Here is a 25,707-nt window from a genome sequence, read left to right as displayed (position 1 = left end):
TTTAGGCCCTTGTCTCCTTCGGCGTCTTACCGTTGAGCACGAACAGTGGCTTCTATGCACGGAGAAAAAAAAAAAGGGGGGGGGGGGGGGTGTTATGTAAACAACACTCCCCCTCTCCTCAAAAAGAACAAAACAAAATCAAATGCCTGTTAATAAGGGCTCATGGGCAATCGTTTTAGAAAGTTGGAGAGCTGCCAACAATTTGCATTAAAAGGTCGTGAGAGTGGTGCAGCGCTGGCGAAGAAGTTCCGAATTCCTTGAACATTTGAAAGCCTTGTGCGACGACCTTCTCTCTTGTTCACCCTGCTTTTCTGTATTTTTCCCCGTCCCTAAATGACTCGAATTCCGCTCGTATAGAGAAGCAACGCGCGTGCAACATTGCATCCCGCGAGGCATCCACGGCGGCTCCTCCGAGTCGTCCGCGCCAAGCTCCCCGAGAGCGCAATAACTTGTCCCCCTCACAGCCGCCGATGAAGGGCGAGAGCTCGCAGCGAAGCAGCCTACGTCACGGGAGACAGCTATACGTCACGGCTCCTTCTGCTCGCAAGCTCGTGGTTGGGGCTCCGGACCGGTCGATCGCCGGAGAGCATGGGACGCGGCCCCGGAGTCACTCACGCGGCCGCCGCGAATGGGACGCGGCCGCGAGTCAGCTGCGGCCGCATCCGAGCCTGACTTTCGCGCCTCCCGCATCAGTTGCCTCTACAGTGCTGGCTGCTGCCGGCGCTCGAAAAGTGCGCTTCTGACGTCCACAGGCACGTGAGCTCTCGCTACGACGGCCGGCACACGCGCCTTGAGTTGTCAAGGCACTTGCACCGAGTTCTCAGGACAGCCGCTCCGCTGGACACCGGTGAGTACTCGCTCGAGAAGTCGAGCGCGACAGTTGGTCGTCGGGAATCTTTCGTTGTGCACAGTGCGCATCTATATTAGAAATATTCTGTGATTCTGGCAAGCACAATGCTTGGCATTACAGTTTTTTTCTAATTTACATGAAGCTAACACAGAAAAAAAGTGCAGCAAAATTCTGACATCCTCATCCTCCCCCCCCCCCCCCCCCCCCTCCCTTCCTCATCATAACCCCCCCTCCCCGTACAATGGTAGCCCAGACTGGATTTCGGAGTTTTTATGTTTGTGAAATTACACTGAGCCCATCCCCTGAAAAAAAAGTTCCATTTGATTTCAGCTATCGCACTGCTGTCCATGACGAGATGTGATTGCATAACGTCGCATGCGTTTTTACGATGGGCATAGTTGATTTGCGAGTCTAATTTAAGACTGTGCGATGCCTGTTCGTATATCGGTTCAGGCTCCTATGCAGAGAACAAAGATCGCCTGCAAGTCTATTGAACTTTGGGACTATACGGACTTCGTATATGCGCCGAGTAGCTGCCCCAAAAATGCTCCTCAGCTCTATGCAGCAGTTATAGAACAGTTTCTGCGGAAATTTCGACTGTGAATGTACTGAAAGTTCACCTTTCTCAGAATTAGTTGGCGGGCTTTCTTTCCTTTTTTATCGCGCATCAAAATTTAGTCCACCGCTTGCTCTTAAATGATTTCCACGACATTTCGGGGGGATTACCTGTCCGGAATTTGCAGCACGCGTTTTGTTTTGTTTTAACAACTCTACGACTATCATCTTTTCAGGCTAATATTGTAGGTTAAACGGAACTAAAATACAAGCATTAATATTTTTGTCTAATGTGCAAACGGCAGTTTGCTGATCTTTACAAACGGTGCGTGCGTGCCTTTTGGACAGAACTTGGAATCTTCCAGGAAGCACCTCACTGGCTCGGCGAAAATGAAGCAAGCGAAAGTAAATTGACAACGCGCCAGTCTACGTTCGCATGCTTCAATTTGTGGGTGGAGAGTGAGACACATCTATTTCGCGCTTCTGTTCCCGGTGAACCCAACGCATGACCAGGCACGCCAATACCTACAAAAAAAAAAAAAAATGGTGGGCTCCCGAGGATATCCGACATTCGATCTCAGTTCCTCCTCTAGCTTATTTTTGTCCTGGAATAGAATGTTATATATTATTTATTTTAGAATTTAACGAAATTCCATGAAAAAGACTAAGACTTAGTCTAAACATTCGCCCTCATCAGCAAGCAGAAAAGCTTTCACTGAAACTGTATTCAGTATTTATTGTTTGGCTGCTTTCATTAAGAACGTATTAAGCCGGTTTTCCAGCATCTGTAATGGCGTTCAAGAGAGCCAGAGTGACGACTTCTAGGGAGATACTGACAACAGCCTGTATCAAGATATTATTCAAGATGCTTAACCAACTAGCCCGCCAAAACGTGTTAACGCAACTTATTTCTTGTTCAGCGCTGTGTCGTCCATTTTCTTGTCTTTTGTGCTCGTCTTCGTTCGCGCTGTTTATTCAAGATGCTTAACCAACTAGCCCGCCAAAACGTATTAAGCCGGTTTTCCAGCATCTGTAATGGCGTTCAAGAGAGCCAGAGTGACGACTTCTAGGGAGATACTGACAACAGCCTGTATCAACATGTGACATCGGTCTATCTTACTTGAACCACGGCGAAGGGGTTTTCTTTGGGCTCAGCCCAAAGCCAGCGCAGGTCATGCGTTTCAGGCAAGCCGTTAAGAGCGACGAAAGCGAAACGGCCTCGTAAGCTTAGCTCAGGATGGTTGATTGAAACTGTTATGGGCTCGGCTTATTCATTTCGGCGGCCTTCTTGGCGGACTCGGGACAAAATCCCAGCTGCCGTATGCCCTCTCAAACACAATCGTGCGGGCCAAGGTTAGCAACCTCCGTCTCAGAATGATTCGTGGAGAAGGCAACTATAGCCAAGGGCTTCGAAGGAGTGTTTCCCATGAAGCCTGGTTGGCACAGCTTCGTCGACGGTACTTGCGCAGGGTTCTCGCGGATAGCCCTCGGCATCGGCCCGCGTCAGTAAGGCGACCGTTCGAGCAGCATGGCGAATGAGTCTCTCTGGTCGCCCTCGCCGGACGCACCCGTGGTGGAGGTGGGCGGCGAGCGCCAGTGGGTGCTGGCGTGGTGGGCGCAGCTGCTCTACGCTCTCCTCTTCGGCTCCGTGGTGGCCGTGGCAGTGCTGGGCAATGCGCTGGTCGTGTGGGCCGTGCTGGCGCACCGGAGCATGCGCACCACTACCAACTGCTTCCTCGTCAACCTGTCGCTGGCGGACGCGCTGACGGCCTCCTTCAACGCAGTCTTCAACCTGGTGTACATGCTGGAGAGCCATTGGGCCTTTGGGCAGCCATACTGCGTATTCAGCAACTTCTTGGCCAATCTGACGCTCGCCTCGTCGGCATTCACGATAGCCGCCATGAGCGTCGACAGGTGGGTGGGGTGTCCCTCGTGCCACCTTTCTCTCTCTCTCTCTCTTAATGCGCTAGCATTTTCAGCGGCCATTGCCCGCATTTAGTCATTGAGTGTTTGTTTGCTTGATTGTCTGAAGCGTACTTTGTGGCAGGCTGCCCACCTGCCCACCGGTTGTGGGCAACCTGCCCAGGTATGTGTGTTTGTATATACTGCATAGTTCGGTTAATGACTGGCCACGAGAGGTTGCTCGGAAAGACTAACCCGGGTCTCACTAGCCCGACCGATGGCAGCACCTGCCATCACAGGCAAGTGGCGCATCACTTAACCGCTGAACCACTGCGCCAGGAGGGGCACGAGGACTCCCAGGGATCTGTGAATGTAGAGAATGACCAATTCCGCATATATGCGCATTAACCCATGATCACTACTCGAACACCGGAACCGAAGTGAAAATCGAAGCGCTAGCGCACCTAATTTGCGTTCGACCTAACTACGCAATTCGAGCGTCACTTTTTTTTCTCGACGCATAACGATCCATGGCGAAACGAGCGATCACGATGTCCAACCACGCTATCACTTGCGCTGCACTGCACAACTGGCAGTGCTACGAGCAGTGTTGGCAAAGAGTGGGGAAACGCGCTCCCCCTCTAGCCTCTAACGCCAACGCAATCTAAAATTCTCCGAAGAGAACAAAAGCAGGTAATCAGGAGGCAATCTCATCAGCACGAGGGCAATGAGGACTGGGCGAGTTTGCAGGAATAATGAGAATCTCTACTCTGCGGTAACTCTCCTTCTTTCGGCGAACGGAGTTCTCGTTTCTTTCGAAGTTTCAGTAAAGGGATGAAGGGAATTTGGATCACTGCGTTGTCACGGCCATACTACTTTGACGCGCATTAATCGCACCAAATACATTATTTTTTTCTCAGCGATTCAGAACAAAAGCAGGCAGCACAGTGCGGTTTGTGCCAAACGTAAAGTTAACCTCAAAAGGCGGTCGAATATACAGTTTAAGTTCAGGGTTCATGCCATTTTCCCATCGTTTCGCAGCAGCGTCGCTTAACAGTGGACGCTGTCATCGTACAGCACGGCCACGCAGTCACTTTTTTTCGCGTCCCACAGAAGTTTGGTTCTCAGCCGGGTCGGATAACGGCCCGTGGAGGAGAATCGTGCGGGGAGGACCGGGTTAGTTATCGACTATTGGTTAAAACTTATCGTATGGGCAAGAGCCCTGCAATAGTTTGCAATAATCGATACCCTTAAAGAAAGCGTTTCATTCAACGCACGCAGAAGGAGACCTGGAGTGTTGAGAACAAAACATGCCCTTCAGGCGAAAAGGTCAACCAGTTCTCTATCTGCCAGAAGGAACAGCCGTTTTTATCTCAGCTGCCAGCTCCAGAGGTCCCTCGCTTGCATGGGGTTAAAAAATTATTTATGGATAATGTGCGCACACACGCACACACGCACACACACACACACGCGCGCACGCACACACTATATATATATATATATATATATATATATATATATATATATATATATATATATATATATATATATATATATATATATATATATATAGGAAGGGGAATGAGGGGCTCGTTATAAATATGAGAGAAGCCAACAGCCACAGAAACCAAGGAGCAGAGGGGAATTTTTTTTTTTAATTAATTTATTTTTTTTTTTGGTGTTGATCAAGTAAGAATATTACTGCCGCTTAAAGCTAATTCATTAGAAAAGCAGAAGAAAAAACAACCACATGCCGCCGGTGGGATCCGAACCCACGACCTCCGAATTACGCGTCCGGTGCTCTACCTCTGAGCTACGGCGACGGCTGTCAAACCTTCTGCTTTCGGGGGTATTTATGTTTACAAATAATCTAACCTTGAGAGTGTTCATCAGCGCCACCCACGTTCGTAAGCGGCGGACGTGGAACGTCCTGAGTTACCGCTGAGTTACCGCTGAGTTACCGCTATATATATATATATATACATACATATATTGTTCTCGTAAATAGAGAACAGCGGTTGTTATAGAATGAAACCTAGCCACAGATTACATTTTTACATTTTTTATTTTATACTTTTTATTTTTTTCTAAGAAGATATATGTTTTGCACGTTGTTCTGAAAAAAAAAAGTGGCTTCACACGAAGAAATCTGAGGTGCGGCTGGCAGTGAAAGGACAAGTCTTCTGTTTTTATTACTATTTCTCCTTCCACTAAATATCACCTCTGATTTGCTTTTTTCATTTCTCTGGTTAAAATTATCAAGCAAGAAATCTAACCCCATAAAGGCGCCATAGCCATTAACAGCATGGTGGGAAAGCTATAGCGAGGATAACGCATTAAAAATGGGCAAGCTGCATGCGCCACACAGCACATTTCACGAGTTTCATGCTTTCAGTTACGCATCATTTCCGGGCTTGAGCTCCTTACTCGCTTATTGAGCGCTGTCATTCTCCCGCCTTGTTTTCGTGGCGACTTGAATCAAATTTTACCTGCTGCTTTCACAGTACGTCCACTTTCCATGAAACCTTGACTATAATGAACACATCTTGCATGACGGTCAGGTTCGTTTAAGTGAGACCGTCTTGCAGCATTTGGGGAAACTTCGTGCAAACTCTCTCGCTTTGGTTGAAATCACCAGCCACAACCAATTTGTGGACGACACAACGTCACGTGATTTAATTGCCACTTGCCATGGTGGGCAGGTTGTGATGACGTCACAAGATCACGTGACCCCTCTCTCGACCAGTGAGCGAGTTTCGTGACGTCGGCCGGCGGATTTTCCTCCTGACGTGAACTCTATTGCTATCGCATTAACATTGAAGAGCGGAAAGAATATATCGCGCCTCATATAATTTTTTATAATACCCGACTTCTTGCTAAAAGAGCTTCTGAAGGTTCGTTTCTGCCTGATTATGTTTTGTTTAAAGTACACGTTAGATGAAGCAGGCAGTGTTATTTACCATAGTTACTTAGAGACGTTAAAATGTATGTTTTAGCTAGCAATTCGTTCCCTGCTCCGTCTTCGATACCGTCGCAAATATCTGCGAAATACCGCAGCAGAAAATGAGTGTTCGTGACGCATGTATTCTTTTCATCTTGACGATTTTAATCTGCGGGGAACAAAACCACAAAAGCACAGTTATTAATGCGCTTGATGTTACGATTACGCGTGGAGCAGCTTCAGAGGAGAATGTCCAGATACCCGCTAATGATCACTGCACGAACAGGGAGGAATCTAGCGGTCAATACCCTTCGATATCTGCACTTTTTTAATACCACAGAAGTCTTGGTGAGGGCGCGGCGGTTGCCGCTCATTCGGTTTCTATCACATTAGGTCGCGAACTTTCTCTAGTACTTTGCACCGAGAATGGTGACCTTTCTACGAAAAAGGAAAAAAAACAACGGGAAAAACTAAAAACAATGAAGGGCAAACGCAAACTTTTTGGACGTTTTCTCGGGTTAATATAACGAGAACAAAACCAGAAAGACAAGAAATATTGCTTCCTTTCGACGAATGAGGAAAGAAAGAAAACAAAGGGCCGAGATTACGTCCGGTAGGATAAAGGGAAATTCTTACTAGGGTTGACATGAAAACAAACCAGATTTTTTTTTGGTGCTCGTAGGCGCGTTGCCCCCTGCTGTTTTTTTCTTCGCTGCAGCGAGTTTTCGCCCTGTTTCTTTCGACATTTAAATAAATAAACAGTACTGCCCCCCCCCCCCCCCCTCCTTCCCTCCTGTGAAATTTTTTTCATTCAGGGTGTTGCGTGCGCAAGTCACTGCTCTGTCATGTTTTCCCAGCACGAAACCTTTATTTAGCTGTGAGAGAAAGGCTTTGTTTTTCGAAAAAACAATGGCGGCGACGTGCTCTGAGTAGACGGGTGACCCCCGCCGTTGAAATCAAGTTAGAAGATTCTCGAGCTTAGGTATAATGAGAAATGACAGTAGTAATGGGAGAGGCACACTTGGGGAGGAGGCGGGGATGGGGGGAAAGTGAGGATTCTTAACGTAGGACCTCGTGGCAGCTCACATTTCTTCCGTTCGCTCGCCTTTTATTTCACTCCCAGAATCAGCATCGGCGTGGATTCATCTCATGTAACAATAATGTAATTTTTAAGATTCATGTTTTTCCTTCCATCACTGCGAGCGTCATGATCCACCCGAAAAAAGGAATTGCCTCATAACGGGGAAGAAAGGAAAAGCCAATGGCAGAGCGTGTTGGCGCCAAAACACGGCATACACTTTGATGAATTCGAAAGAAGCCTAGCAGGAATACTTGCTTTGAAACAAGCTAGCATTAGAAGGCTCGTATTCTCATACAAGCAGAGAGGTAAGGGCACAAAAAACCAAATCATGGGCTGCAAGAAACAGATCCGTCCGCAATCATCTTAGCTCCAGCTCCGAGTGAGCACTCAGCAAAAGGAATTGCTGATGTGAAGAAAGCACAGGTCTGTATATCGGCATGGCCATCTCAACCTGCTCGGAATTTCAAAGCGACTTGCCACAATGATCGAATTTAAAGAAGCGCAGACGCCAAACTTACACCAATCAGTGGAGTGTATGATAACCCTAAGATGAGATATGGCAATTTAAATTCATTTGAGCGACATGACCATCATCCGAAATGTCGTTCCTACCTGGGCCAGCATGGGATAGCAGTTTCTGCTTGCCATATATGGCAACTATTTTCATGTGGAAGAACAAAGGACAAAGCAACAAATCAGCTCTCTTCTGCGAGTACATCCCAGAAAGCTAGGTACCATTGGTTCACTGATGGTAGTTGCTTTGACAGGCCGACCATGCCAAGGGTAAACGCAAATGGAATGCTCTGCCGCATGTCAAATGTTATAGATCCGTTTACAGCATGAGAAAGCTAAACTTATTAAATTAAGGAGAAAGTTTCAGCAAACAAGATCACTTCTTTGTCTCGAAATGCCTCAAGGGGAGTTTGCCTCTAGTCCATGTATTCTTGTTTGTATCGAAACCGGTATTTTCCTTTCATGCTACCAATCGACCAATTTTCTCAATGTAAATGCAGTTTCTACAACTCATTGCAGTGGCTCATTGACTATGAAGTTCGAGCGCTGAGCGCAAGGGGGCGGGTTTGATCCCGGCTACAGCGGTTGCATATCGATGTAGGCGAAATGCAAACACACCCGTGTACTTAGCTCTGATTGCTCTGAATGCGTGTTTAATGACCCACTGTGTTCGAAATTAATTCGGAGCCTTCCATTATGCCGTGCCTCATAGCACATAGGCTTTCTGTATTTAAAGACCAGTTAGTCAGGAAATGTCTACATAGCAACAACAACCAAAAAATGCTCTTAAGAGAATGTGATGGCTGCCAGCGTTTATAACCATTCAAGAACGACGCTGACTTACCATTGCGGTACATTCGAATATTTATTGTATTGTTTATCTATTATATTGATACATGCATTCGAAGAGACCGAAGTAATGCATGCACTAGAAGAGGAAGAAGTTAGTTGGCTCTCGTGCGCGCGCTCGGACCACTGAGGGACTGCCGCAGTTGTGTCGTCTAAGCTCCGGTGTTCTCTTTCGCGTTGCACGCTACAGTTTGGTGGAGGTGCGGGGTACGCTTCCCGACCTGCGTACTCTGTACAACGTCACTACGGACCTCACACCGGTTCACCAGCGACCCAGCCGCCGTCTCCGCGGAGAGTCGCCTGAATTTGGGCCTCTTCCCCCGCCAACAAGGACGACGCAGCCTCGCGTTGCTTCGCGTTGCACGCTACAATATTATATTACATTACTTTAAAAGCGTTGCTTCTGGTATTAATGAAGATGATACATTAAAAGTTTTCTTCAATAGCTGCCTGCTCTATAGTGTAACAAATAATGCAGGTAACCAAAAGCGCTTAATGATGCTCTCGCAGCAGTCGAAGAATGGTGCCAAAGATGGAAAATGAAGATAAATGAAGAAAAAATAGTAGTTCTGCGGGTAACGAAAACAAACGAAAAAAAGCATGTTCATGACCACAGTTACGCGCTCAGCTGCGCCGCACTTACCACAGCAGACACACTTAATTACTAAATAGTCCTCATCTCTCAAGATTTAAGTTGGAAAAATCATGAACCACAAACTTGTTCGGCTGCTGAAAAGAAACTGGCTTTCAAGTCGAAGATTAAAACTGTCCTCATATTGTGCCAACTTAGCTGCCTATTTAACTTTTATGCGACCAAAATTATAATATGCTGGTATTATATGTGATCGTGTAGAAAGCGTATTAATAAAAAAAACTTGAAAGCGTGCAAAGAAGAGAAACTAAGAGGAAGCAGTGAATTTTGTTGCCAAACTACGAAACTATGCAATAATGTATGCGCTAATTCTCACTTTCCGAGGGCGATAGCAGAACCAGCATCCATCCTACAGTTCTGCATTTTAACAAGATTTGAAAAATGCTATTCGCATTTAGCACTAAAATGTTTTGTAAAGGCAATAGCTCTACCTTTGCGCTCTGTGATTGTATCTCGTTAAAGGTGTACACCAGAAATGCACCTCTATTTTTCTTTTTCTTTTTTCGTGTGATTTAACTGCACTTGCATTTCGAGGGGATCAGTTCATTAGCAATGCATTCCTGAAATAAACATGACAATGTTGTAATGAAGTACGCAGCACGAGATGTGATTTATGCGAATGATGAGCACAGAACGTGCTCGTTATTCTGCTGTACTATCCGTGCTGGATAAAACTGAGCACCCGTATACTCGTGGTAAGCCGACGAAACCTCGTTTAGTCTGATCCGTGCTTTCATCAGTGTTCGGAGTTGATGCCCGTGATGAACGGGAGGGAAGGTTGGGGCCGGGACGCGCTGTAGCAGCGCGCCTCAAGTGTACCGGTGCGTGCGCAGGTATTTCGCCATCGTGCGGCCGCTGTGCGGTCGGCCGCGGCGCCGCCGTGCCGTGGCCACGTTGTGCGCCGTGTGGGCGGGCTCGGCCCTGCTGTCACTGCCCACGCTCCTGTACTCGCGCACCAGGTCTTACCGCTACGGGGACCGCAGCGTGCGCACCGTCTGCATGCTCGTGTGGCCGGACGGGCGGCTGCAAGGATCCTTCGCCGACTACGTGTGAGTCTGTCCTTCGTCACCGCTTCGCATGAGCACTTCCCGGGCACAGCCATAAGAGAGAAAGAGGGAGAAAGGAAAGAAGGGTAGGTCAAACAGGAGAAGGTCCCCGTTAGCTACCCTCTAGGGGGGGGGGGGAGAGAAAGGGAGGGGTACAGGGGATTTTAGGGAAGACTTGAAGTAATTCTCGAAAACAGGTTTTCTGAGGTAAAAATATGGCCTTTTAAACATTTCAGTGTTGGCGGGCACCCGAAAATCGCCGAATCGTCTTAAGTAGTAAGCTGGTTAACTTATTTTTCATAATTAACTTTTTATCTGTTAGAGTTAGGCGTCTGGCTGCAATCAGAGATTTGTAGCCCGTCGTTAGTGATGGTGGTGGTAGTGGTTTATTTTAAAAATACAAATAAAAAAGTGAAGCAAAAGAGTGTTGCCGGCCACGGCAATTGCTATCTAATATCTTAAGGACCCGAGCTGCAGCCGGCGGAAATGAAAGGGAAAGGGAGATGATAGTGAGGAGATCAGTCTATCTAGTTTTAATAACGCTCGAATAACCCGTAAGATTTTTCGTTCAATGTTTCTGGAGTGACCCGTGTTTGCTGTATCTGGCGTAAAATGGTAACTTGCTCAGTAAAAACATACACATGGTAGTTTAACCTCTCATATGTGCAATTATCGCTTCATTTTTTTGCAGTTTTATGTGCATGTTAACCCTGGCTTTTGTACAACATCTCAATATCTTTTTTGATTAATTTACTTCACCTCTTATTTTTGTAAATCTGTGATAAAATGTGACCGTGATAAAATGTGTGTGACCCTGTGTAATAGCAATCGATGTCTTGTGTGTAATTTTTTTTTTGTCCCGCTGTCACTGCTGTCTGCCGCCGGCTTCCAGGCCTCGTCAAGCTGTTACTACAGCTTTTTGCCTTGGAGACCGTCAACATTGTAAAAATGTTGAAAATAAAGGTGATTTGATTTGATTTGATTTGATTTGAAGTATAGAGGGGAGCGACAGCAAGAAAGGACCGTATCGGTTTTTATCTTTTCGAAAACGTGATTACCATTGGCACTGCCAAATTTGGTCTAGCCACAGCGCACAGGATAATCTCGTTTTCGAAATTCTAAAAACTGATTTGGCTATTATTAACGATCGGCACCAAATCTCTAATTGCAACCAACTGCCCAGCTGTGAGAGTTAAAAAGTTAATTATCAAAAATTAGTTAACCAGTTTACTACTTTATTTTATTTCAGAGGTACTGCCAGCCTTCGCAGAAGGCCTTTGGCAGGAGTGAGCATACATTGTGAAGAAAAAAAGCGCGACAAGACATGATAATGATAACAGTGGTGTCATCCGCCTGCTTGAGCAGATTAACACCGAGAAGAAAAGAAAAAATAAGAAAAAATAAGAAATAAAAATGCTTTGTACAAGCTCGCGCTGCTCAGGCATATAGAAACAACACTGGCACATAACACAAGAACACTGGCATCAATAGCACGCTTTAGGACTAACGGTAGACATACGCGGATCCGTCAGCAATCACAATAATGCCAACCACAAAGCAATATTAATAGCGGGAACCAAAAACGCTTAGGTTGAGTTAACTTATGCACTTCAATTTTGATAAGAAAGATTCGACAGTCGGGCATTCCACAGCGTCAGATGGCAAAGCGTTCCACTGACGGACGGTTCTCGGAAAAAAGACAATTCACCGGCTTTCCGGTTTCCGCCAACACTGGTAGCACTACGCTGCGAAAGCCGTATTTTTACCCCAAAAGCCTATTTTTGAAAATTACTTGAAGTCTTCCCTGAAACACCCTGTATAAAAAGAAAGGAGAAAAGGGAACTCTATAAATGAAATGAAAAGTGTCATGTAAGGAAGAAATGCCAAGAAGGGGACGCTTCGTGCAGCAGGCAGTCATCGAGACGTGATGGCCTCATAGTAGCGAAGCATGCTTATAAAATTTGTTCTGAGATCATATTTTTTAAAAGAGAGTACAACAAATGGAATTTTGGGGGAACACATTCCTCTTTTTCGAAAAAGAGGAATGCTTATTTAGTCGAATGAGTGGCACGTGCACGTGAGTGAATATACAGCAGGAGGTGCGAGAGCAGGAAGGCTGTATGGGGATCTAATATCAGTCATTGTAAGCAATACATATTATTTTAAAGAAGCCGCACAACAAATATCAGTGAAATAATTAGTGATAGAATTATTGCAGCAAATTAAAATTTCAAAACTTTCTTTAGTGGTTAAGAATTACGAAGCTAAAGAGATGCAAGACCAAACTGACGCCACAGTTGCATTTGTTTTAATGGTACTTAATATTCATTACACACTGCTGTGTATTTCTGAATACACAGCTGTCGTATTTATGAATACGCAGCAGGAATGCACTCCAGTGAATGCTTTGGTTTATGTACAGGTGAATAGACACGTGAGGTTTCTGTTACATTTCGCTTGGAAGGAGGGTTGGCGTTGGTGGCTACTCTGGCTGCTTTAGTGCCCCGCCTGGCGGTGAAAATTTCAGGTTGGCTCCCTGGCTACTTTCTGGCTAGTTTTAACTGCTATTTTGGCGCGCTTACATCCATTTTTTTTAACCGCAACAAGCCCCCCGGCTCGGATGGCGCGGCGCGGTTAGGGTAGATTGGCAGCCTACATGCACCCGCGAAGCCACTCTGTAACGAAGGTGGCATCTTCAGAGAGAAGATTTCACTAAAACAAGGGGCCGTGAGAAAGCGCTGCTTCCTGTGCTTGAGGCAAATGGCGGTACAGCTCCTACAGCAGAGTCAAAATGCCTCATCTGCTCTTCGGAGGCTGCATGCCACCAATCCTGATGACACAGAAAGCGGGAAGAACCGTGAAGGTACACTAAAGCTGCCGTTGCATTTATTCGGACATTCCTCCATCTAGCTGGAGCCAGAAATACGGCCACTGCAAACAATTAGCGCGCACTTGATCACAGAGCATGTGTGAGTAGATGACACACACCGGGATCGTAGAAAGACACTTGCGTTAAATGCCCTTTTCTACACCTGGATAAGGCACATTGAGACTTTGGTTAGTTTGAGTTTCTAATGCTGATGCTGAGCGCGTGTCTCCTCTGTGAACTTGACAAAAAACAGACACGCGAAATCCCGAAGCTGGACTGCCTAATGGCGATTCAACGAACCAAGTTCGTTCTACGGCGTCAAGCCAAAACAGCTTCATCATCCTACTCCCCTGTAGACTAGGAGGTGAGGACTTTAGTCATGAAAGATCATTATATACGCGCAGCGAGCATTTAATAATTGATTTATTTATTTACAACTTATATGTGGCACGAACACCAAGGAAAAGTGCAAAAATTCCTTGCGTCTTTTTTTGTTCCTTGCGTTGGTTGAAAATGCTAAAATTTATTGTTCTTTAATAACAACTGCTTTCACAATATCGCTTCTGTTCTGTTTGGATACCAATTTGGCACTGAGAATAAAAGCCATGGCCACTTTTGACTGCGTTTAGCTTGAGTTCTGGCTCCTTTTAGAATGTGCACAATGTCTACCCTGCCTGGAACTGGCTCAATCACCGTGGCGAGCACTGGCGCGCCTTCGTGATCTAGACACTTTGGAATGCAAAAAGGATGAGACCGCGCGAAGCCACCAGGGCGCACACACACCCGTGTAGTCTCAGAGTCTGTTCCGACCACTCGCGGAGTGGCCTGGCCAATGTTCAGAAACACGGCATATTCGATATTACATTTCAATAATGCGATCCGAATAAATTCCACGTGTTATGAAATGTCCGCACGTTCCCTTCTGTCTTCTTTTTATTCCACGAAGCGCGCACTTTCTTGAGCCTCTTCTTTCGGGTGGCTTGGCTGAAGGCCAATCAACAGCGGCATGTTGAAATGGAGATTCTTTCGTTGCTGGGCTCCAATTTACGAGCGTTGGGCTACTTTATTCAGAACGCCTTTCTTTTTCTTGTTACCTCAGATGGTAGAGATGCGATTCGCAGTCCCTATATTAGAGCTGTAATACCTTTTGTTTCTGGTCGACGGCGAAGGGCATTGATGGCCCGTGACCTTGACAGTCAGTACGCCCGTAAAGGCAGTAGACACGTGGCCGAAATGCGACGCAATGATTCCTGGCGCCTAGTAGTTTAGCACTCAGAGATTTCGAGGTGGAATTTCGCTATCGCTAACCAGCTTGCGTGTACGAGGCCATTATCGGATTCATTTCTTTAACATGCTCACGCCACTGCACTCCGGACATAGGCATTTCGGCCTGAGAACTTCTGGAACAGTTGGTAGATTATTTAATACGCATAGAAATCCCAGAGCAGGGTCATTTTTGCCTTTTGCATATATAAAATAAGTTGCGTGAGCAGAAAATTCGGAGCCTTAAAGGGATACTGAGGCCGTTTTCGAATCAGATAACCTTCTAGGGTTTTTAAGTAGTGTTATTGCTGATCACGTCTGTGAAATTATTTTTTCGATTTTGGCTAAAACAGTGGCGCAATTACCAATTAAAAACGCGATGTTCAAATTTCCCGCGCCCCGCGCGAGCGCAGGAGAGGGGAACAGCGGAGAGGGAAACCTCGTCCATGTCGGCCAGCGTGACGTCATGTTGAGGAGCCGGGGATGCTTCGGCGCACACGAGCGCGCTTTCAGCGCGCGTTGTTTCTCGTGCTGCATGCGTTGTTCCTCGTACTGCGTGCGTTGCGACGTACAAAACTTGTCAGCCGATCTTGAGAATCAGATTCAACAGGTACTACTCTGCGTTCGTGTCCACGAACAACTACGGCCGCGACTGTGTCGTCTTCCACTGTTTTCCGCAATACCACAAGCTCGCAGCACAACCGCTCGCTGCTGTGACGAAGAATTCAAGCCGACTAAAGCAAGCTTACTCTGCTCGAAACACTTTCGTAAGAGCGGCTACAGGCAGAGCTTGTCCTAGTGTGATCTCTGGAGATTTCTGTCGAAAAGGCGCGGCTGAACCATGACACAGTTCCATCGATTTCCTCGCGCATAAGAGGCGTGTAACCATTCCGAAGAAGCGCCTCTTTTAAAAGTAGAAACATGTTCACTTAGCCCCTGAAGAAACCTGATAGAGGCTTAAGCATGTGTCGCTCTCCTCAGCTTAGGTGCGGCCAGACCACCTGAGACGTGCTCAGCAAGGCTCGGTTAGTGATTTTATACTCGGTTCGACGTGTCCAAGCAAGCAAGCAAGCAAGCAGAGCAAAGCACAATAAAGCAAAGCAAGCAAGCATCGAAGCTCTTAGTATGCGGCATCTCGTTTAATCCTAGCTAAGCAATTAATATGAAAGCGTTCGACGTTGATTTCGGATGCAAATTTATGAGAGAAATGAATGCCATCCGAGTTTTTGCAAAAAAAAAACACCGCAACCTTACTCGGTCTCTTCATCAAGTTGTGGCAGCGGGCGAGTTGCAGCTAGCTTGGCTTTTAAACACACATATAGTTGGCAACTACTTCACTGAACCTAAACTGCAAATCTAGGAAGGGCGAACGTTTCCGAGGCAGCGATTAATATTTTCTGGCATCTGCTGAACGCGCCAGGAGTGAAGCGTATTTGTGCGCGTATTTAGCTTGGTTTCCAGCGCACCATGATTGCGTCACTATCTTGTGGTCACATGCCTCGCAGTGCTCGGCCACTGCGCTTCGCTAATTTTGACACCAACTTTGTGCTCCTTCATCGTTCACTTGAAATACTCTCTTGCCCCAACCTGCAACGCCGGGTACTGAGAACAAGATTTACACAGTGCTTTGGGCCTTTTCTTTAGGATGACGCTCTTCCGGGCGAGCCAGGAGGCGTCCGGTGGTGGCAATTGACTTGAGTATTGTTCGCACCCCTTCCTTTCCGAGAATACGAGCCGATGTTGTGCTGGCACCTTTTACGCATGATCTGTATCGCGTCTTTGACGCTGGCGTATGCTTGTGCTAGGCATAGAATTTTTTGCTTGTGTTTTTTTTTGGTTTCAGGCGATACGGGGAATGAGCAAACTGTAGTATCCTTTACTTCGGTGGTCAGTAAAAAAAAAATAGTCGCCGTATTCGCTTTTACAACGACACGGAAAGCTGCGATCTGCCCTCAACGCAGCGCCCGATCCGCATCGGCAGCTTCTCCAGTCCTCAAAGTGACGTCACGACCTCTCTTGACCAATCACGGGCGGCGGCGCGCCGCGCGGCGTGCCCCGCGGCACAGGCCGCATATTTCGGCTAAAAAAGGCGATTCGCGCTTGTTTTTGCCTTATTTGGATGCAATATTCCAGTATACAGCATGAAAAACTATAGGATGCCGCTGCCAGCCCGATTTTCAGAAAAAGTGCTTCAGTCTCCCTTTAAGAGCGCTTGCTATACAGCACAGTTTTCTTGATGTGACAAGTTGCCAGTACTTTCAGTTCTTGTTTTTGTTTTTCAGTGCATTCACCGAGCGCTTACAGCACGTAAACTAAAAATTCCAGAAAAAATATTGACTGGAAGCAGTGGACATGGATTAATCAACGTATTTCTGGCGTTCATGGCTTGTTTTTTGAGGTAAGGACGAAATGAGTTTATTGCGTATCGCATCACTGAAAAAAAATAAAAAAATAAATGGGTTTGCGGGTAAGCACTAGGCTGGGCAAAGAACCAGAACCCTATCAGTAATTAAGGACAGGAAGACGGAAAACTAAGTCAGGCAGGTGTGGTGAAAAAAAAAAAAACAAGAAGGAATTTAGCTTCGCCATTACGTGAGCTCGTCGGGCGACGTGTGTAACGACATTCACCCCTTTATAAGCCAGGTTTGCAAAGCTGGCGTTGGTAACGCCGGCTCAAGGCGTTGCGACGCCCAGTCCACGGTAATGTTTTATGCCCCTGTCACACGGCCATCACGAGCGGCTTTGTAATAAAAGGACACTTGCCTGCCAAGGGAGCTTATTCGCTAGGAATAAGATCGATGCCACGCGGTCTGTAAGGAACTCTTCGGAGTATTTAACAGGGACACATACGGCGATAGATTTTTCAAGTTTACGCAGAAAAATGCCTTTGAATAGCAGCAAACTATTTTTGTGCACCTAATTTTTGAGCACAAAAGAGTAATGACAAAAAAAAAGGGGGGGGGGACACTTAAGCGCCGCGTTTAACGGTATTACGCGACAGGGGTTCTTCTTGCCTCCACAGTCAAGGTTTCCTCTTTCACAGTCACAATCAACACGTGAGAGACCATACGACATACACATAAAGCCCCGGTTTAACAAAGCTGAACAAACATGCCTGCGTGGCGCAGCGGTAGCATGAGTCGTCGTCTGCTCAGTGTTCATATGAGGGTGAGGAGGAAGGCGGCTGCCGACGGCCCGTGAGCTCGGCGCGTTGCTCGCGGTTGTTCCGATCGCTGAAGATCCGATGCGTCGCTAGTGGGGCTGGCACCATCTACGGGAGTCTCTTGTAACAGGCACCTTTTCGACTAATCCGGTTTTTTCGGTAATGCCGACGCCTTCTTTTCGGCGGAGCGGGGCCCTTATGCTATGGCGTAAATAAATCAGACTTCTTTTTTAAATACGAAAATGCTGACTGGGGTAGAGGTTGTACTGCTTTGGCCAATGGCCAAAGACGTGACCTATGTTCATTTACGGTTGGTGTTCGTAAACATTAGTGACGAGTATAGTGAAGTGAGGCCGAATAAGATCGTTCTGTAAATGGCTCCAATTTATCCAGTGGAGATTGTCAGCATTCGCACCTGTCACCACGTCTTCGCTAAGCCTCTTTCGCGCTACGGCATTGCAGTACCCGCTCCCTCCGCCACTCATTCGATGTGCCGCGACACGCTTTCTGCGCGGAAACCTTGACTGCGTAGGCGACTTCTCTGCATGTCACAGAGCAGCCTACGGATGCCAACTGAGACGCCGCTGACATAGAAGTGTTAGTCTCGTAAACATTCGCTTAGAAAATAACTGAGCAGTAAAACTAAGGAAAAAGCAGCCAAAGATAATAAAAGAGACTAGAGCGTCCCAATGTGAAACTTTCACGCAAGGAAACAGTCGGTAAGAATGTACAACAGCAGGCATGAGAAAAAGCAAGAACACAAATGGCGTTCGCGGATTTTTGTGACGCGCACCTCGGCATGGAGAGCGTTTGGCAGTAATGCGCACGAAAAATGTCTAAAAGCGTTCCTGTAATGCAGTTTAATGCAACAAATTTTTCTTCCATTGTCGCTAGAAGTTTGAGTTTTAGTTACTATAAACCATTCGATAATTCACGCTCATTGTGAAGGAGAGTACTGCATTCACCGTTCAAGGAGGATTGCTGAACCCCATTCACATGACCTCTTCAAGCTCATTTTTGTTCAAGGGCTGCCGTATGGAAACGCGCGCATCTTATAGAGGATAAAGACCCCTTGCATATATTAAAGGAGAGCGAGGTGGTCTCACTCCTCACGCGCTCACTCTTCAGTGCAAAAGTGGCAATAGCTAAACATCAACTCATTTGACAAGCTCAGACGTCATGAATACTCTCAAGGTGTATGATATAAACGAAGAAAGAGTATTTATTTATTAACAGATATAAAGCGCAGTTAATTTATAGAGTTTGTATCTTTTCAATGGCAGCAGATCTTTCGACCTACATAGGTTGACCCACATCGTAGCGCAGGCCATCTCCATTTGTTTTTAGTGCTAATTAATCTACGTAACGAAAGCACCGCTCCCATTTCACTTGCTCGGGACCATGAACTCTCTGCCGTAGAGAGCAGTGGCGACATTTACGAGCGGCTCTTCTCTGCTCGCCCTTATGGTTGCCCTGCTCGGAACGAGCGTAGACAAGCAGGATTAGGCAGTATAAAACTATTTATGGCGCTCATTCCAGAGATGCCAGAAGCATATCTTATGCGTGCCACATACTGATTTCAAATAACAAAATGATCCTCGCTTACTCTTGCCTTTTCTGACGCCGGAAGTCAGCATCCTCTAGTGCCACCAAGGGGAAGCCGAATAAACGCTCTGCACATATGAGCTTCAGAAGCGCTGCGTTGAACGTAATAGAAAAAAGCAATCTTAAGACTCTAAAGAATATTTTTTTTTGTGCAGCGATTGGTTTCAGTGCCACTTTAGGCAGCAATCTCGACGTGGGCTATCATGCTTTCGACCAATCCCGATGCGCCGTCATCTTCGCAGCCGCGCCCTTATTCTTCGCGCTCTTATCGAGGCGCCGCTACATCACCGTTCCAAGTCGACAGCTATCACTGGTGCTTCCATAGAATTCCGTGACGCCGTTACAAGTCCGTGAGAGAAGCGCGATCGTGCTTGCATTTCTCTGGCCTGCTTTGGAACACGTGACGAACGCTGCATACGCTCCTGCATGGAATCAATTCCTGCTTGAGCTTGCATTCGCCGCGGTGGCTCGGTGGCTTTGGCGCTCGGCTACTGAGGCCAAGATCTCGGAATCAAATCCCGCCGTAGCGGAGTCGCTTCGATGGATGCGAAATGGAAAGCCGCCTGTTCGCCGTGAAATATCAGTGCACGTGAAACAACCTGAGGTGGTTTAAATCAATCCGGAGATCTTCATTACTGCGCTTCTTTCTCTCTTGCTTCTTTCACTGCCTTTTTCATCCCTTCACTCACGGCGCGGTTCAGGAGTCCATCGTGTGTAAGACAGTTACTGCGCTCTTTGTTCCGTCATGATCACCTCAGCACTACCTTTAGCACGTGTCGCACTGGTGCGAGATCAGATGCTTGGAGAACGGGGAGGTCATACGTGCCTGCGACAATTGCGCATTGACACCACATCACGAGACAGCGTGAATACGTCATATTTCATAAACAAATTGTTTCACACTTTTCTTGTACCTCTCTACGTCCCTTTTTAACTGACACATAAGCCGGGTCTCCCGTACCCGAGGAGGAAATTCGCAACAAAATAAATAGCCTTATCACTCAAAAACTCACTAACACTGTTCCATCCAGCTCCAGTAATATTAATAACAATTCGTTATTGTGAAAGATATAAAAAAGCCAGAAACTTGTTTCTGCGGCAGGTTGGTCGATAAATTGGTCAATAATTGCGCCTGCTTTGTATTCAGAAAAAAAAAATGCGTAACTACTAATGTTTCTAAAACAATATTTTTCACCATTCACGTTACTTTTTCCCCCATTTTCCCATGGCGATCGCAGAGACACCGCACGTGCTCTAGCGAGAGGAGCAAGCAGTTTTTAGCGCACCCGTATTGTTTTTACACGCCGGCTACTTGCGCCTGTCGGCGCGTGAATCGCGCTCTGTCGTAACCACATGTGGCGTGCGTCAGCAAAGTGGGATACGTTACCGAAGGGCAAGACTGAAAGAACTACGACACACCAGCCGCCTCCTCGCTCCCCTTTCTCCACATCTTTCTTACTCGCCGTGAATCTACTTTCATTAGCGAAGCGCAAACGAATTCTCTTCCATGTCACCTGTACAAATACCAAATACTCAACTGCTCTGGCCACCCCCGTTCTCAGGTAGGCGGCACCTGCCCTGACAACACATACATATTGGACCTGCCCACGTGCCACACAGTAACCCTACACTGCTTGCAACGCAGATCCCTACTCATCCACGCGCCCTGTTCTTGGGAGGGCTGAGCCGCTCCTCATGCTGCACTCCACCCAATACTGTGGCCACTGTTCGCGCCCATATCGCCCACGCTTTGGGGAATACAGGCTCCGACTCTCTGACATGAGGCAGGGACCCGGACCAGGGTCGGGAAAAAAATGCCCCTCTCTCTTCCTCTGGAGATAGAAGCTAGGCAAGGAATGTTATTAGCCATATGCGTGTTAAGAATGCGGTCTAGAGTTTTTAGTGGCTTAAGCGGCTGACGGTAGAAGTTTTTCAGCGCCCAGTGGAACAATTTCAGCGCCACCTGTGCGCTGCAGGTTGCCTACAGCTGAGTGATTCGTTCTACCGATCGGGCAAGTCCGCACGAGGATGCCAATTTACATAACGCCAGAAGAGAACATAAGAATGCGAATAAAGGAAATTTTCATGGTGCTGCGTGCGTTCGAGGTGGCGTTAGACTATACACGCCACGTGGCGCTCGGTTCAAAAACAATGGCGTGCGGGGGCAGCGGAACATGCGCAAGCAAAATACCGATATGGAAGTCGTGGTCAAGACAATCAACGTGTCATAGGAAGTCTCCTTTTTAGCACATGATTCTGCATTCAGTAGCCAACGACCTGCTGTGCGACGGCGTGCGCCGAGCTACATTTCATGAACGCAGGAATCGCACCTGTATTGCGCCGAAAGGCGCAAGTTTTCGCTGGTGACGTTTGGCTCCAATAGTAAACGTTCCTTACGACTTCTTGGTGCTCAAAGTTGTAAACATAACGCCCTGTGATTGACTGATCAATCAATCGATCGATCGATTGATCGAGTGATTGATTGATTGATTGATTGATTGATTGATTGATTGAACAAACGTGACAAAGCAATTCGCCACATATACAGGGTGTTTCACCTAAGACTACACAAATTTTAAAAATAGGCTTTTTAAGTTAGTAGAGCGCTTTTTCGGCATAGCATCGTCAGTGGTGCATTACCAGACTGCAGCTAAGAAGTGCTAACTATCAGGCTGCTTAACTAATAGTAAATAGGTAACTTTTTAACTATTACTGTTAGGCTCTTTAATTGCTGAGGGGCGTGTAGTCCACTGTAAGTAACATCCATATCAGTTTTAAGAATTCCGAAAATTCGGTTACCCTCACCGCTGTGGCTAACAACAAATTTTGGCTACATCGTGCCAAAATACATGCGCTTTCGAGAAGCTTGCAGGCAAAACAATCTCTCTAGTGCACGTAACTCATCGAAATAGCCAAAATTTGTGGGGCCACAGTACCGAAGGTAACCGCGTTTTCGAAATTCTAGAAACTGATATGAATATTACTCACGGTGGGCTACACGCCTCTCAGTAATTAAGGAGCCAAACAGAAATAGTTAAAAGTTAGGTATTGAATATTAGTTAACCAGCCCGCTAGTTAGCGCCTCTTAGCTGTATTCTGATGTAATACGCCGCTGACAATACTATGCCGATAAAGCCACTCTTCTAACTTAAAGAGCCTATTTAAAAAAATAGTAAATTAATAGGTGAAACCCCCTGTGTACCTTTATCAGCTTTACCTTAGTATCAAGATCGTGGTAGCGACAAGTGTGACCTTTGCCAATTAGGATGACTCCTAATTTCGCTTTTCTGGAAGAGACATGGTCTTCGACAACCTAACTCGTACGACCTCATCCTATCTTCTGATCTTCTCTTAGTTATTCGTATTGATTGACCCCTTTGAGGTCAGGCGCCAAAACTGGTGCTAGAACTTGCCGCTCGTCGCGCAAAAGAGAGGTCTCTGGCTCGCTTTGACTGTAGCACTGGGGGCCTTCGCATTTTTTGCGACAGATGGTGACGTGTACCTGCACGCCTGAGAAATGGCCGCAGTGACAGCTTCCAGAGGACGCCTCGTTATTACTCAGGCGCTGACTAAAGCTTTGGCATTACTGAAGGCCTTTCAGGATCCCAGTGGCAACACTAATATCCAAGGGATGTCCCTGCAAAATCTTGAAAGGACATGCGAACATCCCCAGGAAGTGCGGAGAAACTCCATCGGGCATCTCTCACGTATTGTTGTGGCCGCCATTTCAGTATCAAAGGAGGGTCTGTAGGAAGTCCTTGAGGGTTTTCATAGGCCTTAAAAACGGTATAGGGAGATTCACCGACGTCACAGCGGGTGCCAAGTTGTTGTCTGTGAAGCACTGCGAAAGGCCGCTTACGTGTCTAATGAGATTATCGCCTCCTGCTCCGGCCGGCACTACTGAAACTGCGTTCTGGACAGCAAAAAGGCGCCCGTTTCTCGACATTTCCTGCAATTTGGACGTGAAGGAAAATGAGTACAGCTGATTACAATGTTGTAGTTGCCTGACCCCGTGCCTACATTTTTACGAGTAAAATCTGCATAGCATCACATGTTGTCACAGCGAACATGTCTAATCCCGATCATATGCGAAACACAGATCAGGCTACAGAAGCGACACAAACAAGAACCTCATGCTACCCCAACATATTGAGCATACATCGACAGAACGAAGAATTTCCACGAGCTTATACTCCAAATCTAGGACCCACATTTTGGAGCCAGCGGCTCTTGCACGTTAAGCATTAATATTTTATTATCAATTATGAATCTGTGATGACACAAATAACAAATAAAAGTGAGCGGACCACGTTGCAGATACCTTCTATTCGAAAAACAGTAGAGTTCACTGTGATATCTTCGTATCGGACATTATGGATACGTAAAAAGTCGTAATTGAAGTAAATATCTGTAATACCGTCCGAACGGGATGCACACCGGATAATGTGTCAGGACATCTGTACAAAAAGAATGCATTCAAGTTGGTGTCCGTAATATAACTTGAACTGGATATCCACGGGATAACGTGTCAGGACATCTAAAACAGGGATTTGTCACGGACATCCCTCACAAGTACTTAAAGATGTTACGATAGCTGGCTATAATTAGGATATCCCTCAGACCTGGAATCACTGGGATGTTGCATAGTCATGCTTAGGCATAGGAAATTAAGGCCTCCTTTTCCCGAACTTAGTGGGCGGATTATATGAAGTATTATATGTCCAAATAAACTTCAATCTGCAGATGTCAACCTAATGAACCAATAAGATTGCATTCTCTTCACAAGACTAAGAACAGCTCAAGCTTTGTAGTTCTGTCGCCTAAATACCGATTGGCTGCAGTGATCAATGCTGTAATTGTCTCGTGTGCTGAGCCTTTGCAAACAAGCGCCATTCTGGCGTTTGTGATGAAGTATACTGGTGATCTACTTAGCATTGTAGTTCTCGTTCACAGACAATTACGAGAAGGACGGAGATCATGAAAAAAAAAATTATTTAGCGGAGAATCACTTTGTCTCTCCTCGATAGCGCTGAAAGCGTAACTGCTTACAGGAACTGCATGTCAATTTATTATAAGAATGCATTAGCTAACATTGTATATCTAGCAACCTTCTGTAAAATTATGCTCATATTTCTATGTGTTGTTACTTTGTGCAACCACTCCCCTCTGTAATGCCGTATGGCCCTGGGAGTACTTTAAATAAATAAATAAATTTCTGAAAAACACAGGAGCAAATCAACCAAAAAATAGACAAAAAATAAAAAAAAAACTTGCAGTGATAAAGGTTGTACATTTATTCTTTCGAGGCACGCTTTATAAGCAGCGTGCCTACGCTATGAGCACACAGGTGCAACACAAAAACGACACCGTTTAATCATTTAAGACCTCCGAAGATAGGCTGGCAGCGGATGGGTTCGATTAAACGCAAAAAAAAAGGCATGCAACAGTCCCAAAACACGATATAATTATACAGCAGTCTCTGCATATTTTGCCAATGAAACTGTAGACTTGGAATCAAAGGGTCAATGACGTAGCCAGCAAGTCGAGCTCGTAGGCTAAACTGACGACCACATCACGATCCTATGGGAGGCGGGGCGTGTTGGCGCTCACACGGGCTTTAACCAAGAGTCTTTCCCCCTAAGACTCTGTTGTCCAGTGTCGCAAGCGGGGACGTTTACGACCTTCGAGAGATTTGATTTCGATGCGAAGTACAGCGTCCACCTTGCCTGCGACTACTGGAAGGAAAAGAATAAAAACGTAATCAATGTGCAAGGCGACATTTTTTTTTAAAAAAGAACTTTGATATTCGGTAAAAATGGTGTCGCAATCAAGTAAAAAGTTTTAGCGCAGACAGAACCGTTACTGACAACTGGCTTTATTAGCAGAAGATATGCATGAACTCGCCCAAGAAGTTTTAATGGTAACGCAAATCAGCAAGAACGTATAAAGTAAAGCTTGTATTGCAAAGTTAAAAAGAATATTTCTCAGGGCTAAAAACATTGCTTGAAATTCCTGAAAGGAAGCAAAGCGTCAAGGTACCTGATCCCAAAGCTCCCTCGGAGTTCAGTCTGCTATTACAGAATCTTAAAGTGCAACACCCTGTGCAAGATCCCTTTTTGAATTTACCCACGCTGCCGGTCAGCGCAGATATAAGTTTGTTTGTTTTTTTCTATCAGCTGCTAGGCAGACGACTGATGTCACGTTCGGCGCGTCGGACAGGTCATTGTGCGACGCCGACATCATCGTGTCCCTGCCGTATGTCCCATCGGGACCGGTACGAGCGATGCTCCTGCAGGGTTAAGATGGTGGATCGAAAGCGGAATTCTATCCTGCTTCATTGAAAGGCTGCCATGTGTTTTTTTCTGTATATTTGTATGTTAGAAAACTGAATTTATTTTTGATTGATTATTACCGACAA

The 25,707-nt window shown here is 46.2% G+C and overlaps 1 protein-coding gene across 1 annotated transcript in view; it reads left to right on the top strand.

Annotated features, from left to right (window-relative positions):
* The first annotated feature begins 603 nt into the window (after window positions 1-603).
* LOC149351313 (tachykinin-like peptides receptor 86C) overlaps window positions 604-25,707 on the top strand; it is a 49,339-nt gene continuing 24,235 nt past the window's right edge. The window contains exons 1-3 of the mRNA XM_089577012.1: window positions 604-847; window positions 2,875-3,319; window positions 10,177-10,392. Coding sequence (XP_089433138.1) covers window positions 2,934-3,319; window positions 10,177-10,392 — 602 coding nt within the window. The 5' untranslated portion in view covers window positions 604-847; window positions 2,875-2,933. The remainder of the gene's footprint in view (window positions 848-2,874; window positions 3,320-10,176; window positions 10,393-25,707) is intronic.

The sequence above is a fragment of the Amblyomma mixtum genome, chromosome 3 (genome assembly GCF_055824585.1).
Source record: "Amblyomma mixtum isolate Tamu chromosome 3, ASM5582458v1, whole genome shotgun sequence".
Classification (NCBI taxonomy): domain Eukaryota; kingdom Metazoa; phylum Arthropoda; class Arachnida; order Ixodida; family Ixodidae; genus Amblyomma; species Amblyomma mixtum.
This window is presented reverse-complemented; position numbering and strand designations above follow the sequence as displayed.